This window comes from Pararge aegeria, chromosome 14, assembly GCF_905163445.1.
Source record: "Pararge aegeria chromosome 14, ilParAegt1.1, whole genome shotgun sequence".
In the NCBI taxonomy this organism is placed as follows: domain Eukaryota; kingdom Metazoa; phylum Arthropoda; class Insecta; order Lepidoptera; family Nymphalidae; genus Pararge; species Pararge aegeria.
This window is the reverse complement of record NC_053193.1, coordinates 3,464,500-3,483,599: the sequence shown is the minus strand read 5'-3', so window position 1 is coordinate 3,483,599 and position 19,100 is coordinate 3,464,500. Positions and strand designations below refer to the sequence as shown.

At 36.9% G+C, this 19,100-nt stretch overlaps 1 protein-coding gene across 4 annotated transcripts in view; it reads left to right on the top strand.

Annotated features, from left to right (window-relative positions):
- The window catches only part of LOC120629498 (axin), a 141,343-nt gene extending 129,823 nt beyond the window's left edge, over positions 1 to 11,520 (top strand). For all 4 annotated transcript variants that reach the window (XM_039898440.1, XM_039898441.1, XM_039898443.1 and 1 more), the window contains 7 exons: positions 1,773 to 1,881; positions 2,766 to 2,909; positions 5,064 to 5,169; positions 6,117 to 6,315; positions 6,994 to 7,209; positions 8,639 to 8,854; positions 10,600 to 11,520. In XM_039898440.1, coding sequence (XP_039754374.1) covers positions 1,773 to 1,881; positions 2,766 to 2,909; positions 5,064 to 5,169; positions 6,117 to 6,315; positions 6,994 to 7,209; positions 8,639 to 8,854; positions 10,600 to 10,726 — 1,117 coding nt within the window. In that variant the 3' untranslated portion in view covers positions 10,727 to 11,520. The remainder of the gene's footprint in view (positions 1 to 1,772; positions 1,882 to 2,765; positions 2,910 to 5,063; positions 5,170 to 6,116; positions 6,316 to 6,993; positions 7,210 to 8,638; positions 8,855 to 10,599) is intronic.
- The last annotated feature ends 7,580 nt before the right edge of the window (positions 11,521 to 19,100 follow it).

Here is a 19,100-nt window from a genome sequence, read left to right as displayed (position 1 = left end):
CACCGTCACAAAAAAGCGACACCATGAAGTTAACTATACAACATTTTAATTCAATACCTTTTTTTTTACTGTTAGTGTAGTTTTTTCTACATACGTAGAATAAGGCGAAATATAAAATTTTTGAAAGATTTTTATCTTGTCGCGCCAAAGAAGTATAACTTCAAACGCGTGTACATAGAGGCACACACGTTTTTTTTCCGTATGTTTGTGTCCCCACAACTACAAAATTATTCGATGGATTGGATTGGATTTCTTTACAACTCGTTGCCTTTTCATATAAGAGTGTTCTGTATACTTTTTTGTTGTTCCCATTGGCACAGAAAAAACTTTACTTACTACTTTCGAGTGATGTCGTGGTCGAATCGATTTGGTGCGGATGTCTGACGATAAAAAGTCGCCGTGTATAGTTGGTCATAATATAATTTGAAGTCCGAAAGGCGATATTTGACCAAATATTTGTAGGAACGTCGTCGCCAACTCATAATGCCACTGGAAGTGTACTATCGTTTTTAACGTGAGTATATGCATAGATTTTAATAACTAGAAATCGTCATATCAACACATTGCCCAGGCTGTACCCTACCGCTTTGTTATATCAACTAATTCTTATTACACCTTTTATTTGCATTTCATTAGTTTATTTGCAATATTTTTTTTTTTATTTGAAATGTTAGTACAGAAAAAATTAAAAGTTCTTCTCAGAGCTGTCTAGAGGTTTATAATGTGCCTAATATATTCTGCTAATAATATCTTCAGCCCTGATTTGGCCACGTCGAGATACTCTGAGCATAAGTCTCTCCATAGCAAACTTACACCAGTGACCCTGATTACAAAATAGAAATATTAATAAACCATCAAGGTCACATATATTTTATTGAGAAATAAAAAGTAAGAAATTAAAGATTTTAAACTAAGATTTCCGTGGTTAATCAACATTTCTTAAATATAGTTCAACGGTTACATACCTCGGTGATATTTTTGGATTTGTCGATATTACGACCCAGTTGCATGGTACGTGGTCACGACGGGACTGCGTAGGTACGAGATGTCCTAAAATATCATCAAAAAAATCCAAAAATATGGTCCAAAAATATTATCGTGGTATGTACCCGTTGAACTATATATAAGACAAAGTAATTAGTAGGCGATCTTCGCCGAAAACTCGCCGACTAGTTGCCGACTACGATAGTGGCTTTACCACAGTAAATACATAAGCTAAAGCACTATGGAACCAAGAACCAATTGATGAACTAATTACCTACAATCCACGCGACCTACCTAGATTTCAGTAACGCGAGCGATCGCATGTCTCTACACTGTATACCCGACTAAAATACTTTGATAATAGCTTTGGGGCTTCGTAAATCCGTGCATCTGTGAGCGTGCTGTTATACACCCTTAAAATTTTTGCTGTGGCTTAACCGACTAGTCGACACATCATCATATCAACCCATCACCGGCCCACTACAGAGTACGGGTCTCCTCCCAAAATGAGAAAGAAGGGGTTAAGGCCGTAATCCACTACGCTGGCTCAGTGCGGATTGGTGGACTCTAAACACCTTTGAGAACTCTCAGGCATGCAGGTTTCCTCACGATTTTTTCCTTCACCGTTGAAGCGAGTGATATTTGAATTGATTAAAACGCACATAACTTAAAAAAGTTATAGATGCGTGCTCGTGCGAACTCGGCCCCACTGAGCTATCACCGCTCAGTCGACACATCTCTAGCTGTAATAGTCATTGTCACACGGTTTAACATGTATTGTGTTGCAGCGACGGCATGTCAATGCGAGGCGCGCGCGAGGGCCGCGAGTCGCGCCACCGGCCGCGTCTGTACGGACTCGACCGGAGCCTCATCAATAAGGAGCAGGACACCGCCATGGTAGGAATCGTTTTTAAAACATATAAAGTTGTCGTCATCATCATAACCTTCATACCATTTCCGGCTAACTTCAGTAGACTCTGTATAAGATTTGCTCGGAGTCGTTTTCGATAGTTAAAAACTGTATACCTACTCAAAGGAAAATGAACTGAACTCCACTCTTTTTAGAGTCGCAAATCCTGTGCTTCTGATTTTTGTTTTACAAACCAGAAGCCTGAGCTAAAGAATTGGAGGCGAGCTTAGAGCTAAGAGATTCAGAGAATTGGAGAGTGATCGTACAGGGCAAGAGAATTGAAAATTAAATTGAATATCGTGTGTGATATATAAGTATACAATGTGCAACAGAAATAATATTGAAGGATGCGTATGTATATTTATTAAAAATATTAAATCAAAAGTAGCATATTTATTTTTCCATACAAACAAATTCATCATCATCATCGTTCTAATTGTTTACTTTTGACAACCCTATTGAAGATAAAAGATCGACACTTGCGTAGTACCTATTACTATAATGTTCGGGCTGTATCTTATTTCTTTTAATAAAAACGATGGCAGTGGTTTACTCAAAAATTATTAGGTTTTCTGTTTCACAGATAAGTCTCGGAAATAGTACATGATGTACCTCTAAAGCTTGTGACGTATTATTTCGGTTTTCATTTACACGTTGTATAAATAAAAAACCTGCAGTTATTTTATTTTATTTTTCCTAATTCTAAGGTTGCCTGGCAGAGATCGCTACTAAGCGATAAGGCGGCCTTTTGTATTCTGCTTCCATTTTATGTTTCTTTTTACCTTGAATAATTCTTCGCGTGGTGTGAAAATAAAGAGTAATATAAAAACATACAATAAAATGATAATAAAATATATTATGTGTTGCACAGATGATACCGCGGACGCAACGGGTCCAGTCGGAACAGCTACGCGTACTGCCGCCCGCAGAGTTCGCGCCGCTGCTCATAGAGAAGCTAGAACGGGTGAAGCGTGAGCAAGAGAACAAAGAGCGACTCGAGAGGAGGCTGGCTGAGGTAAGTTCTCTTACATCTCATAATTATCTTCACATCAACCCATTATCGGTCCACTATAGAGCACGGTTTTTTATTTTTTTTATATATATTATTAGCGGGCAAACGAGCAAGTGGGTCACCTTATGTTAAGTGATCACCGCCGCCCACAAACATCTGCAGCACCAGAGCCACCGATGCGTTGCCGGCTTTTAAGGAATTTGTTTATCCGCCCCTTGTACCGATACACTATAGAGCATGATTTGTTCTTTTTTATATATATATTATTAGCGGGCAAACGAGCAAGTGGGTCACCTGATGTTAAGTGATCACCGCCGCCCACAAACATCTGCAGCACCAGAGCCACCGATGCGTTGCCGGCTTTAAAGGAATTTGTTTATCCGCCCCTTGTACCGATCCACTATAGAGCACGATTTGTTCTTTTTTTTATATATATTATTAGCGGGCAAACGAGCAAGTGGGTCACCTGATGTTAAGTGATCACCGCCGCCCACAAACATCTGCAGCACCAGAGCCACCGATGCGTTTCCGGCTTTTCCTGGAGACTGTTCCATAATTTGCAAGTGCGCGGTAGAATTGATCTTGTATTTCGAATAGTAGAAGAATACCAGGCATCCAGATGATGAGGGTGGAATTTATTTCTACGGCGTGAGGTGCGGTCGGAGAACAGGGAAGTAGGTAGCAATGCAAACAACTCTTCAGAACACTCTCCATTATAGAGCAGTAAGTCAATTTGGGATTGTCAACAAGTCGAACAGCCCGCTTTTGTATCCTCCCACAATGAGAAGGGTTTAAGCCGTATTCCACCACGCTGGCACAGTGCGGGCCCATTGGTCGTCTCTACGCCGAACAGATCTTCTGCAATTTACACTCTATGCACGTTTCACTTCCACACAGTTGCATCCTCAGAAGATTTTGACTTGACAATGAACAACTGTTAATATAATCATCATCATCACCATCAGGTTGATATCATGATGATGAAAGGAACTCCCATAGATACTGAAAATATAACACACCGTTATTGGGCAGTCTCATAAAAATAACAAAAAAATATAAATTCAAATTCAAAATTTCTTCATTCATGTAGGCCTATCATATAACGTTCATACATATTTGTTTACATAATTGTAACGGGATGGTGATAACTTCGTTCGCCAACTTAAATTTAAAGATACGAGGCTTCCAAACGCGCCCTGGTCACCACAACAAACTTAGCCGGGTAAATTTATTTTTTTGTTATCACCATCTTCCATTAAATTTATATTAAGCTATGAAGCTAGAGCAATTCACACCCAAGCTTTTTTATTGTTTAAGTAATCCTTAATATTATAATAGGATTTTTCTGTAAGCTTACGTTTTATATAAACTTTAAACTTATTGAGAGACATCTCAAAGATTTCATTTGGTAATTTGTAATAAAATAATATACAATTGCCCTTGAATGAATTTGCAATTTTGTGTAGCCTAGTAAACTGCACAACGAGTTTATTTTTGCTTCTAATATTTTTATTGTTACAGTGCATTTTCTTTTTAAATTTTGATATATTTTTATGGACATAAATTAAATTTTCATATATGTACTGACTATATATATATAAATAATTAAATAGACCTTGATAAAATTATTCTTATAGAATTAAAATTACCGTGAAATGAATACTAAATTTGGGAGAGCTTACAATGGCTATGGCCTGATAATTGGAGTAAGAAATGTAAATTTTTGTAAATAAAGAATATTATGATATATATCATAACTAGATTGTGCCCTGCGGCTTCGCCCGCGTAATTTTGGGAGGCAGCGTACTGCTACATAGTCGATACCAATAGTCATATTGAGATTTTTTCACAAACATTTTTTATATTACGTTTTTTTTTTTTTTTCAATTCAAAGTATACTATATTATTATATAATATAGGATAATACCTCCAAGAATATGTATACAAAGTTTCATGAAGATCGGTACTGTAGTTTTCGTGTGAAAGCGTAACAAACAAACTTACATTCACATTTATAATATCAGTAGGGGTGAGTGACCGAACTAAATGGACTTAATAACAATGGGGTTAATTTTTTTTATAATATTGTGAAAATTGATGCTAGCACCAAGTTAACTAAATTTCAGATAAATACTCATATATTTGTTTTGACTCTAGGGTGAGGGTGACGAGGTGATGGTGCAGTCACTACCGCCGCAGTTGGTGGCCGCAGCGATCAGGGAGAAACTCCAGCTGGATGACGACAATGATCAGGATATTCTTGGTGAGGCAAACCGCGCGCAACTAATATGCCATTACTGTGACCACCCGCGCAAACTCCAGGGGTCAAAGTCGGCTATTGTTTCTAAAAACTACAAAGTGATTTGTAATTTGTACGCTCGGTAATGTTGATAATTAGTTATTAAACAACAGTTGCATGAATAACTATACGAATAAAAGGTTTTGAAACAATTAGCTTACTGCTATCATTATAACAGCTACTCCTAGTAACCTCGCGGTGTTCTTGTAGTTATAAATGCCAAAATTCCTTATATTTGTACAGATACCACGCACCGACCAATTAAAATAGCTGTCTGTTGGGTAAACCCTTAAAGATGAAGAGATAAAAAACACTCCTTATTAAATTCAGTACATAATGTTCTACATTATATCATCCGTTTGGGTGATATACTGTAACTATTGTTATTAGGACATTGAGTGTTTTAATATATTCTCTCAGTTTCAATGCCCAGCATGACATTATGGGCAAATCCTCCCGCTGAGAGTTGGCCTTTAGTTCACCAGTTGACTGTTATAGATGCCTTTAGTCCAGCAGTGGACCGTTATAGGCGCCATTAGTCGAGTCGTGGACTGTTGTAGGTGCCTTTAGTCCAAATGTGGACTGTCATAAGCACCTTTAGTCTAGCAGTGGATTATTAAAGGTGCCTTTTGTACAGCAGTGGACTGTTATAGGCGCCATTAGTCTAGCCGTGGTCAGTTATAGGCGCCTTTAGTCCAGCAGTGGACTATTATAGGCGCATTTAGTCTAATAGTGGACTGGAATAGGCGCCTTTAATTCAACAGTGGACTGTTAATGGTGCCATTAGTCCAGCCGTAGACTGTTATATGCTATCTTGGTATTGTATTATCATTATTATTTATCTTGGTTGTGTATGTTTTTCTAAAAATGGACTTCATGGCTCGGTTGGTTAAAAATCTTTGTACTTCCAGATCAGCACGTGTCGCGCGTCTGGTCGGAGAGGACCCCCGGCGCGTCGCCCCCGGGCGGGCGGCGGACGCGGTTGCGACACGGCCCGCACGGGGCTCACGTGCACGGGTCCCGGCGCGCCCCATCCGCTTTGTCCGCCGACTCGGGCCACTACGACGGGCCCCCGGACTCCGTGCACCATCCGCACTCCATTACCCGCAGGTGAGAATACATTATAGCAGTAGCAGAGCTTTTTGTGACAGAGCTCGTTCGGGAAGTACTATCGCCATGCTTATTTCTGCCGCTAAGCAGCATTTTTGCAATGCTGCGTTCCGGTCTGAAGGTCGTGGTTGCCGCTTTAATTGCAGGCACATTAGGTTTAACACCTACGCCTCATATTGATGGACACAGGGCGGCATGTTGCAGGTCATGGTCAATCTGTTTATGGACGATGGTTTCTTATTACCATCAGTCAGGCCATCTGCTTGGTCCGTCGACTATAAATATTAAAAAAAAACCTTATTAACCCATTTCCGGCCCACCCCCGGCGGGTTTTCCTACCATAAATGGGAAGGGTTAAAAAAAAACTTAGCAACTGATAAACTATCAGTTATTAAGTTTTTATTATCAATAGATAATAAATCAACAAAATTATCTTTATATAGAAGTGACGTAATAATTTATAATTCAGTGCTTAAACTGTCATGACGGATCGCTAAATTTCGCAGTTTTAATTATTGAAAATAAATATCAATCTCTCTTCGAATATAACTAAAAATATGTTTTTTTATGATACATTAATCATATATGATTAGATAAATTCAATATTTCAGCGATTCTTTTTTACTGTACGACACTGTGTTTTAAAATATAGTAAAAACATGATTCTATTTGTTCCAGATCGTTCTCGAAGAAGACAGTGACGGAGTTGACCGACAGCGGCGTGTCTGTGGTGAGCGAGGGTACCGCCAGCGCGGCGGGCGTGGAGCCGCGTATCCTGTTGTGGATAGCTGAGGGTTCGGAGCGGTTGGACCGGCGCAACTACCGCGAGTCCTCGCGGGGCTCTTCGGCGGACCGCGATGAGCACCGAAGGCGAGACAAGCAGCAGAGGAGTCGGTGAGCATTCATTTATCATCGTCATTAGCCTTAATGAAAAACAGTCGACTTACAAGAAATGGTCATAAATTAGTGACATCTGCATATCGTCTGCGAAAGGTGCAGAAGTCATTTGTGGGATTGAGTATAAGCTTTTATAATATGATTCCTAAGGTAATTTTGGACCTACAAATGCATAAGTTTAAAGAATGTGTTAAAACACATTTATTACAGCGAGCTTATTATACAATTGATGAATTCCTTAATGACGAAGTTGCTTGGAAGCATCCGGCTTCGCTATCATCTCTCACAAGATAGAAAAATGAATTTTAAAATGTAAAATGTAAATTGTTGATGTTGGAAAAGAGCAACTGCTGAGTTTCTTGCCGGCTTCTTCTCGGTAGAATCTGCCTTCCGGTGAACCGGTGGTAGAGTCACTACAAACAGACAGACTTGACGTTTCAAAAGTGCTTATAATAGGCCTACTTGAAATAAATGAATTTTGTTTTTTTTTTTTGGAATGAATGAATGAACATACTATGAAAATTAAGCTTCATTCTCTATACTCCGCGAAAAGCAGGAGAATCTGTGTGGTGTTATTTATAGATCTTCGGCAATGTACCGGAGCATCCTTAGGAGATGTTGACTTTACAATGAATAATTGTTAAGAATCTAACACACATGCATTGCCGAAGATCTGTTTGGTGTCGAGTATAAGGATTGAAGAAATTATAAATAGCACCAGACAGAATACTTGTGCAGAATTGCACCATACAAAATACTGGATAGTTAATTTTATGTAAAGTCGAGCCTGCACGGTCAAGCTCACCGTTTTTAAATACTGGATAGAAGCAGGCGTTACTTTGCGGAAATCCATGATATATTATCAAAATTAAGCTTAATTTGCTATACTCCGCGAAAAGCAGGAGAATCTGTGTGGTGTAATTTATAGTTTCTTCAATCCTTATACCCCACACCAAACAGATCTTCGGCAATATACCCTCTACGCACGTTTCGCTCCGAAACCGGAGCATCATCAGGAGATGTTGACTTTACAATGAATAATTGTTAAGTCAATGATAATATACCATACAAAATGTTAACTACTATTACAATAAAATAATTATTTTATATATACTTAATTTATTACTGAGTATATAACTCAGTAATGGATGAGATAACTAGGACTTGCACTTGTTTTAATATCAGCAGTAAGCCAACTGTTTCAAAATCTTATAAATAGGTTTCAAATTACGGGAGTAGATATTAAAACACTCGTGTGATTCTATTATCACAATAGTTTTTTAATACTATGCAAAAAAAAAAACAGTTGCATAAATAACTCCTTTTGTAAAACACAAAAAGTATGTGAAACAGAAGAGGAATAACGAAACAAAACAAAAACAATTATTTTTTAAATTCATATTCTATAACATATATGTATTGTCAGCGGCGGCACGGCCACTGGCGGCAGCACTGGCAGCAAGTCGAGCGGCGCGAGCGGCGGCGGTGGCGGTGGCTCCTCGCACCCCACTGGTGGTGACGCTCACACGGTGGTGGTGGTGAGCTTTCTGGACGAGAGCGTGCCGTACCGGTTCAAGGTGCCCGCCGCACCGCTCACCCTGCGCGTTTTCAAGGACTACCTGCCTAGGAAGGGCAACTATAGGTAGGTTCAGGTTTAAAGACATTTATTCCCATACTAGCTGTTGCCCGCGACTTCGTCTGCGTTTGATTTTGTTTTTTTGATGTGGCATTAAATTTAGTAGTTTATCTAAAAAAAATAAAGTATTCAGTATCGCTAAGCCTTAAATGAGGGGTTTGCTGCTGTCCTCTATCTCCAACCACAGTTTGGGCAAAATTAAACACAAATTATAACCTCTATAGTACAAAAAAATTATTTAAATCGGTTATAATTTGTCGGAGTTATGGTGTGAAATCGTCAAACACTGATCGCCTCGCCCAAAGGAACCGTGCTTAATGTCGGGATAAAAAGTATCCTATATTACTTCTAACACTTCCAAGAATTTGTGTACAAAGTTTCATGAGGATCGGTTAAGTAGTTTTTGCGTGAAAGCGTAACAAACAAACTTACATTGACATTTATAATATTAGTAGGGATTTGGGGCCTTCGAAGGTAAGGGATTATACCCGAAGGTTAGGGTATGGAAACTGGCTCGACGGGTTTTATTTTTCTTTTTTGTGAAAGTGATATTAGTGTGGATTGTAGGTGCGTATAACTCAAGGGGCATCATTAAGGACGGCCGATTGGCGCAGTGGGCAGCGACTCTGCTTTCTGAGTTCAAGGTCGTGGTTTCGATCCCCACATTTGGAAAAAGTTAGTGTGATGAATCTGAATGCTTTTCAGTCTGGGTGTTTATCAGTATATTATTCATAAAAATATTCATCAGTCATCTTAGTACCCATAAAAAGCTACGCTTACTTTGGGCCTTAGAATTATTATTTATTTATTAAGGGTGTGCTGTACATCTAAAGTCGGATTTTTAATTCACTGGAGTAAACTGACGATTACAATGTTATCAAATTTTGATGGAAAGAGATAAGTGTTGTGACAAAAAGCGTCACAAAACTCACTTACTTGTTGTAACTCACTCGCTTAGTCATTATAAGGTTGATAATAAATTAATGAATGCACTTTTATTGCCCACCAAACAAAAATTACAGAAAATGTTTGAGTAACAGAAAGCTAGACTGCTACATAAACCGTGGTCGATCTACTGTGATCGCCACTATCTATAGTTACCCACCGATACCGGATTCCGCCAGGAACTGTGCACTTCCACGGCTGAGAGTTGTTTGTTTTTTTCTCCACTTTAATTTGGCTCTAATTTAGCGGGCTAACCGAAAAAGGGTATAGCAGTTATACCCCCTAACCGTAATCAGTTTCAACGGGGCAGTGTTCGATGCCGGAGTAAAATTGCTTTGCGGCAGTCTTTATCGCCAAGGTCGAAAACTCCTACCGGACATAAATTTTCGGTAGATTAATTAATTTGACGGCCGATTGGCGCAGTTTGCAGCGACCCTGCTTTCTGAGTCCAAGGCCGTGGGTTCGATTCCCACAACTGGAAAATGTTTGTGTGACGAGCATTAATGTTTTTCAGTGTCTGGGTGTTTATATGTATATTATAAGTATTTTTGTATTATATTCATAAAAATATTCAAAGCTATCTTAGTACCCATGACACAAGCTACGCTTACTTTGGGGCTAGGTGGCGATGTGTGTATTGTCGTAGTATATTTATTTAGTATTTTTATTAATGGCGAAAAATACACAATGGATAGGAAATCTACCCGACAAATACCTCGAGTTGCAATTTCAAATATGCCTACCAATCGATCAGCGAGTTCGCTTAAGGAATGCAGAGGGTGAAATGTTGTTATTTATGCTTTCAGATACTTCTTCAAAACGGAATGCGCTGACCTTGACAACACGGTCATTCAAGAGGAGGTTAGCAGCGATAACGAAACACTGCCGATGTTCGAGGGAAAGGTTATGGCGCGAGTCAAGAGTATCGAGTGAAGTTCTATCTCACTGATGTCTGAAGCTCACTTCACTGCGACAACCGCGGCTCACTTCACTCTGTCACTTAGAGCTCACTTCACTGTGTCACCTGACTACGGTCTACAACTTAACATATCTGTATAGACCCTTCGAAACCGTTGAGGAATTCCAAGCGGATATCGCTTTATCTGTTCTTAGTACAATTTTTTTTAAAGTTTTCGAATATTATATTAGATGTCGAGTTGCTTCGTACGTCAACAGCCAGCGTTTCTAGCGAAAACTTTGTAAAACGAATCTCTTGGTTTTTTTGGTCACAAAGCTAGGCATTTTGGATGTTGATGTATGTACGATCTTGAGAATTAAAACGAATAATGTTCAGAATACTTTACTCTGACGACTAGACAACCTACCATCGACGTTTGCAAGTTCCCTAGTTTCGTGCTAGGTGATATCGTACTTGCATATTTTATTTGTGTTCATGTACCATGTACTAAGAACAGTACCTTGCGTACCAACGCCACATTATTATTGTCGGTTGGAATACCGTACCTGTTTTGGGGAGGACTTATAAACATAGTGAAAAAAAAAACATGTGAGTGCACTTAAGTGTGAAAACATACTTCTAATCGAAGCCTAAAACGAGACGTCCAGTTTGCGTCCGCAGTAGCGTATACAATTGCGTTTTGCGTACGAATAAACATATATATGACTTGCTTGAATCTTGTGATCATAAGAGTGCGATCGGACCGCTGCGAACGCAGGTTGTACGCTAGTTGAGACGCAATGCGTGTAGATTTTTATAAGATCATAGATTTTTTGTTAATACACCACAAAATCCTTGACGCGTCGGCGTGATTCTAATCAAGAAAAATATGATTCATATTGAAAAATATGATTCATATTTAATCATATTTTTCTATTCTAATACGAAAAACTCGCGACCGTGAATATAGTAAGTGTGTTTTCATGGTTAATTTAGAATTTCAACAAGAAATGATAGGTTTTTGTACAGATTTTTTTATGCCTTGCCTTGTCAGTATAAAATGGTGCGGAATCATAAAGCAGTGAAATGGCACCAGTGAGCAAATATCGCGTGTATTTACTACCCATTAAGGTTCACTATAAATAAACGTCGCCCTGACTGATCGAAACCAGTATGAAATGAATATCTTTATTTATGACATATAAGATATTGCTCTTTTTTTATTAATAGTATACTACCCTATAGTATACCTTTAATAGTGTTTTCTATTTTAATATTACCTCTACCTAATAGTAGAGTACGGAGTATAGCACTGGTTAAATTTCATATTAATAATATGAATTTAAAGTCGCTTTTTTTTACTATAATTTATATTAAGACCTAAAACAATATTGACGCAATTTTACAAAACAGTAATTTGTAAAAAAGAGCTTCTTAAAACTAAGAATTGTTGTCGAATTACAGTGAAACCAATGACCCGTGAAAATTTTCATTAACAACAAAAAATTCAAACTATACTTTATTTTCCTTTATGTTAAATGTTTATCAGAAAAAGCTAGTGATAAGTCGAGGGGTACTTTTTTTTATTTACAAGTTACAACATATTATTCATTTAATTTTTCAATTAGAATAAATACATTTTGTTTTATTTCATACATTTTAACTATTTTCAACAATAGTCATGTATAAAAATGTCAAAAATTTATTTATAAAGGCTTTATTTTGTAAAACCAGTAAATATAGTAAATAATTGAGTTTATTATTATTCTCTTATTTAGTTTATTATATTGTATAATAATTAAGAGAATATTTTTTATGACAGTTAATAATTTTATTTTTTTCCATTAAATGAATAAAATTAGTTCCGTTTTAGTGACTAATGCTGATTATTGTATAATAGATATATTTCTGTAATTATTATAATATTGTTAATGAAATGTTTATACAAACGACCGATATTCATTCAAAGATCAAATGTGCATTCACCGGCTAGGGCGACCTATACATAATGTAAATTATTTATTGTAAAGTAAACTTAAATAGTAAGAGTACATAACAATATACTCTACGTCCCGAATATTAGGAAAATCTGTGATGAACACGTACGCCTGTCTCTTTTCACCACTCAAATATAGGTCGACCTGCCAGACATACGTAATCGACCTACATACCAAATATCCCCCTTTTGTTATGATAAAGGAGGTCTGGGCCCAAAATTAGCATATTTATTAGATTAGTTAAATATCTCGTTAGACAAGTTAGACATCTCTTCATTAATGATGCATCTGACTGGGAAGTAGAATAGCTAGAGAATCGTAATGCTACTATAGCTGTATAATAGTTACATCGTCTGAATAATTACATCAAAAATTCGTTATCCATAAATAATAACAAGTGGTGTTTTACACTCACCTTATGCATAATTTATAATAATTTCTTTAATTGATATGATGCAATAGTTCCTATCTTTCGAACATTTGTGTTTATAGTAAAACAATGTATTTAATAAATACACGCGGTTTTTTACGTATTTCGTATAATTTGCTCTTAGGCATCTGCAGCTCCTAGTACAGGCCATAACCGTTATAAAACTGTTAATAAAATTTGAACTATTCGTGCTTATTAGGTACATATAACTTGTGTATACCATCCATTTAACTATGACAAGTGTACATCTATCTTGCAAGTTGTAAGTTAATTTATAAACAAATGCTTATCGTTATCTATTATCTATGATTGACTGAAGTAAGTAGTCTGGCTGAAATAGGGTCAGCCAATCAAAAAGCATTTTTACTATAATATCTACAAGCTGTCTATTATAGTAACATGAGGTGAACGGAGCTTTTCAAAGCCATAGGTGAGCGAGCGAGAGGGCAATACATCTCTGTAAGAATAGGAAAGAGACAAACATACGTCTTTACGTTCCATTTTGCTTCTATTCGGTTCGCAGAGTATAATAGTAATACGGCGGATACAATGTAAAGTAAAAATCTGTTCCTCGAAGTTTTTAAACTTTTTTTTTTCTATTTTCGTTATTTCACTCGGGCTAGTTGAGTACGCTTACTACTGTACGATATAATAATTTTTTAATGCGAATTTTTTGCCTTATGCAATGTTTTTACTCGTAGCGCCACCGGTTGCGCAGCGTCGCTTCGGTGACGCTTGTTCGTCATTTTACGCTTACTGTACGCTTACGCGTGCTGCTTCCTTTATTTTTTGTAGCTGAAAATATGGCAAATGCGCCATTGCACTGACCTTGATAAAATCTGACACTAATATAACTTGAATCCCGCATAGGTAAGGTATACTTTTTATCCAGAGAAAAAGAAAGAATTCACGCAGGATTTAAGAAAAGACTAAACAAACGCGGCCTAGGTCGCTTACAAAAGTCAAAAGTCAAAGTCAAAATCGTAAAATGACGAACATAAGTCGATCGAGAGGCGCGGCGTGCTCCGAGGCGCTTATCGTTACGTGAATGACTGCTTAGTTTGTACATTTTAACTTGATATCATAGGATAATTTGACGTTTCTTTAGCTTAGTACAAGATTTTCTCGCACGAAATCAAGAAGTCCTTTTTCGCATATCAAAATCTCATACCGACAAAGTAAAATGGGTCTTATTTTAACCTCCTTAGAGTCTAAAATCCCGCATTTCTGTAAATTTGAGGAGTAATGCATTACGTTCATTTCACCCTGATGTTCAATTATTTCAAAACTCGAAAACGACTCTTAGATTGCGAGCTAACAAATCTTGTACTAAAGTTACTGTTTATAAAATCTACGTTCAAAGTGGATTGATATGGACGTATTTGTTTAATATTATTATAAGTAGAAGATATTGAATTAAGTTTGTCTGAAAACCGCCTACCCTTATTGGAGCAGTGTGGTGGTCTTAAACTCCTAAACCCCTGTCGCATATAAGCAAAGAAGCTAACCACCTGTGAGACATTAATTTGGCTTACAATGACAATGCAATACTAATAGTATAAATGCCAGAATATGTCTGTTTATTTGTTACCTAGTATATAGTAAAGTGACATCGAACCTGCAGAATTAAAAGTAGCTTAAGTCACATATTGGTTGCTGCGTGAAAGTTGAAATAAACAAAAACTCTGATGCATTTATAATATTAGATATTAAGAATCATAAGTAACATATCGAGCCTTTACCACCGAATGAGCGTTACTGACAAATAAAATGTATCCCAAATGAAGCTTTATTTAAACATACAAATACACCTTCTTTCCTAAAACTTTATATTCGTCGGATACGCTAATTCGGCGGTAAGGGCTCGATGCTATGTCAATATCTTCTACATCAATAGTAATTAATTAATTATATATTTGGATCCAAACCTGTAATATAAAACATCCATCGTGCAGGATCTCAATGAAATATGTTAAAAAATATATATTCGGTTTAAGATGTATATAATTATCCGGACAGTTATATTTCCGTTGTTAAGCTGTGAATAGCTGTTAAAATAAGTTTTTACTATCGAGTCAGTCAGTTGTACAGTCGACTTAGAAATCCGCTGTGACAATTTATCAAAATCGCAACGTAAATTTTATAATAAATGATTTAAAATCAATATGACCTTGTACACACTAAACTGATGACACAATTTTCTTTTATTACTTACTTTGATTTAAAATTATCCAGAAGAAAATTGTATTGTTTAATATTATGGTGCGAATGTTCTACGCTCGCCTAACTTATACGGCTAAGAAATAACGTGAAAATCGATGCATCGGTTTGGGATGTACAATTTCGTCAATGACTTAACCTAACTGAGAGAAGCTTTATGATAAAAACATTTTAATAAATTGTCATAGCGGATGGGTTGTCACATTTAAACTATAATTATTATTGTTGTAATCAGACTGAGTTCCCTAATACAATAACTCGCAAGTGGCAACGACTGGTCCACGTTTGCAGGACGCGTCATCTCGACGAAACTTCGACACTTTACAACTGAAAAATAAAGCGTCATACAAATTAAGAGATCACACAAATTCCTTCAATGTGAGATTTTCCACCTACGTCAATCATCATCATCATATCAACCTCCTACAATGAGACAGGGTTAAGGCCGTAGTCCACCACGCTGGCCCAGTGCGGATTGGTGGACTTCAAACACCTTTGAGAACATTATGGAGAACTCTTAGGCATGCAAGTTTACTCATGATGTTTTCCTTCAACGTTGAAGCAAGTGTAATTTTAATTGCTTAAAACGCACATAACTTAAAAATGTTAGAGGTGCGTTAAGTCGAAGTCACTGGGCTATCAACGCCTCACTGGGCGTCTCACACCGCTTCTTCAAGTTAACTACAATTTATATAATATCGAAGGAGCGCCACCTAGTTGCAATACTGGGAAACTGTACTGTCACTAGATGGCGCTCTTTTTTCCCGGCCAATATGGTCGTGGGTATTGTACGCGTTTTTTAGGCATTTATTAGAAAGCTGAAAACAGTTTCCTAATATTTAAGATGGCCTTAACTTTGGCTTTTTAGGATGCACTAACACTTAGTGTGAGTTTACTTTGGTTTCCTCAATTTATACAGTCGTTTGTTGTTTACGATGTTTCAGTAAACTTCCGGATTTCTAGAACGTTTATTAACGGAATATGAACGTTTTAAATTTACGTCCATACTGCCAATATCGGGGTACTCAGTTCCCGTATTTTTTGACTTTTCCAATTGTCAAAAAATCCGTTTTAGGTGAACATTAAAAAAAAAGTTGTTTTTATCGTTTACAAGGCGTGCGTTTAGTACTTTTGCACTTTTTGTACATTTAATTTAGATTAATTGTAATTACTGGTAATTTATAACGTAAAAGTATAAAAAAATGTTATAAAATACCAAACTTTTTTTTACAAGTATATTACCACTTCTAGCGAGTATTCGTTTGCAAAATCATATCAAATAATATCAAAAGTTTTGACGAAGTGACGCGTCTTGCAAGTCGTTCAAAAAGAGTACTTATTCCGCATATTTTAAGACGTAATTAAGCTTGTCACGTCGGGTCCACCGTACGCAGGACGAGTGCACCTACACTGCACAATATTGAGAATAGGGTGCGTAAACATGTGCCTTCGATGTTAATAAAAAATTTCATAGTTGATGCTTCTAATTAGTTCGTAAGTTAACCGATTGTAAATATAGGATTATGAACGCTTATTTCGATTTCGAACTCGTTTATTTTTTAATATTTAATTAATTTTTAATAAATTAATTTATTTGCCTAGGGCGTGACATTCACGAGCGAGTGTTTTTGTGTAATACACTGGCTGGTGGAGGTGGCGCCTTAGGTTCATCCTTGGCCCTTATTCGCTGTGACGTTCAAATCGCAATACGCTCGGATTAGAATTTGTGGCGTCATAATTGTTCTAAAGGCGTATCTTGTTATAGCAGATGCAAAATATCTCCGCAAAGTTACGAATTCAATGTCATAAAGAATTTGGACAATTCGTTCCCATAGAGCTAAAAGTCATAAAGTTTTCAAATACAGTGATCGTCATTTCAATTTAATATTGAGAAAAATTTGCCAAATCAAATAAGCGAATAAAAGATGTTAAAAAAGCAAAAAGATAGCTTAAAAGACAACTTTTCACTCTACGGGGACGATTTATTCGCTATGACTATCAAATCGAGTCACTGAAAACCAGTGACTTGCGTCGTCAAACTTGACAGTTCTTAAGCGATGTGTCATATTTGACGTGGCCATGTGGTTACGACGTCATAGAGAATCAGGGCCCAGGGCCCTTATACTGATGTCGTATAAGATCGTCTCGGGACAAAGTTGCACGCAGTTTGGATTCTTGCCAATAGCTATGGTTTTCAATGCGATGTCTTCCTGTTTTACTCCGTTTAATGTTTATACAATGGTTCATTGATTACGCTTATTGTCACATACGTTCACATTTCCTTTCTAGTACTATGAAGTTAGACGTGACATTTCGGATAAAAAATGCGGATTTTTTAATACATCTTTACCTTGTTTAACAATATTTCCCGAATTATTGCCTAACTTATTTTATAACATTTATATGTAATACATAAGTAATTTTTGTACATTTTCAGGTTTCTAACCTTATGTTGTTTACACACATTGAGAAATAGGCGAACTAAAATCAATTAGAACCTACCTGGTTAATTCTGACTCTGAAACTCCCGATACCGTAGTGAAAGAATTGATATAGATAAAATAATTGATGTTTGTTTTCCGCATTTTTTCCAAAACTGTCCACATTTTGTCCTATTTCATGGAACAGACTTTATATATAGTGTTATGTTCCAATAATTGTAAGACTATATTAATTATAAACTGTCCAAATGATGCGATGTGCAACGGCCGAGACATCTGTGTCCAGATAGAAGTATAGATGCCACAGACCGGGCCCCCTCGGTCGCGCCAATTTGTATAAATAGATAAAGCTATATTCAATTAAAAACTATACAATAAGGCACTTTCGGTACACCCTAGCGTCTAAAAGTACCTTATCGAAATAATTATTATTATTATGTACCAAAAAGTCCAAAATGTGGGCTCAAAGTATGTCGAAGTTGAATTTGCTTGTTAAAATTGTAAAAAGTATAATGTTTTTCAAGTTTAGAGTGTATACGAATGTGGAAATAATCGATTTGTAATAAAATTAGTATTACCTACCAGCGAAGTTGAGAACATGGTCGGAACGACCGCCTTCGTCTAAAAAGTAAAAAGAGTTTCACTAATCGGACTGTATTATTTTTTTATCTAGCACATGTAACATTTAAAAAAATAAACTGGAACTGTGCCATATATAACCTGGTTTTTATTCCAATCCCAATCCCATGCAATCTGTTTCAATGTTCTGAATTGAACAGATAATTTTAGTTTGTACGTTGGGATACTTAGTTCTCTGTATTTACACAATTAGATAATATCTATTTTATACTACCCCTGTAGGACTTAAGTAAGACTTAAGAACCCGTAGAGGGTTCTTATGTCTTCCTCTTACATTTGAATGCTGATGATAATTCTTCTTAAACTTAAGGGCTAAGCTATTGTTGGTGTAACCTTTTCCAACCTTCCAATATTAGTGAATCGGAATGGCCAAAAGCACTATGTCACAGCTATATAGGACTTAGAAAGACAGGAATATCTCAGTCTCAGTCAAGACAAAAGTGCGTCTTGTACGCGCATTTAGTTTTCCTATATTTACGTAAGCAGCTGAGACATGGACCATTAAAGCAGTTGATAGGCAACGTATAGACTCTTTTAAGATGTGGTGCTGGAAGAGAACGCTGCGAATCCCGTGGACGGCACACAGGACCAACGCATCGATATTGAGACAGCTCAAAATTACAAGAAGGCTATCAACCACCTGCCTTCAGAGGATTCTCGAGTACTTCGATCACATTGCCAG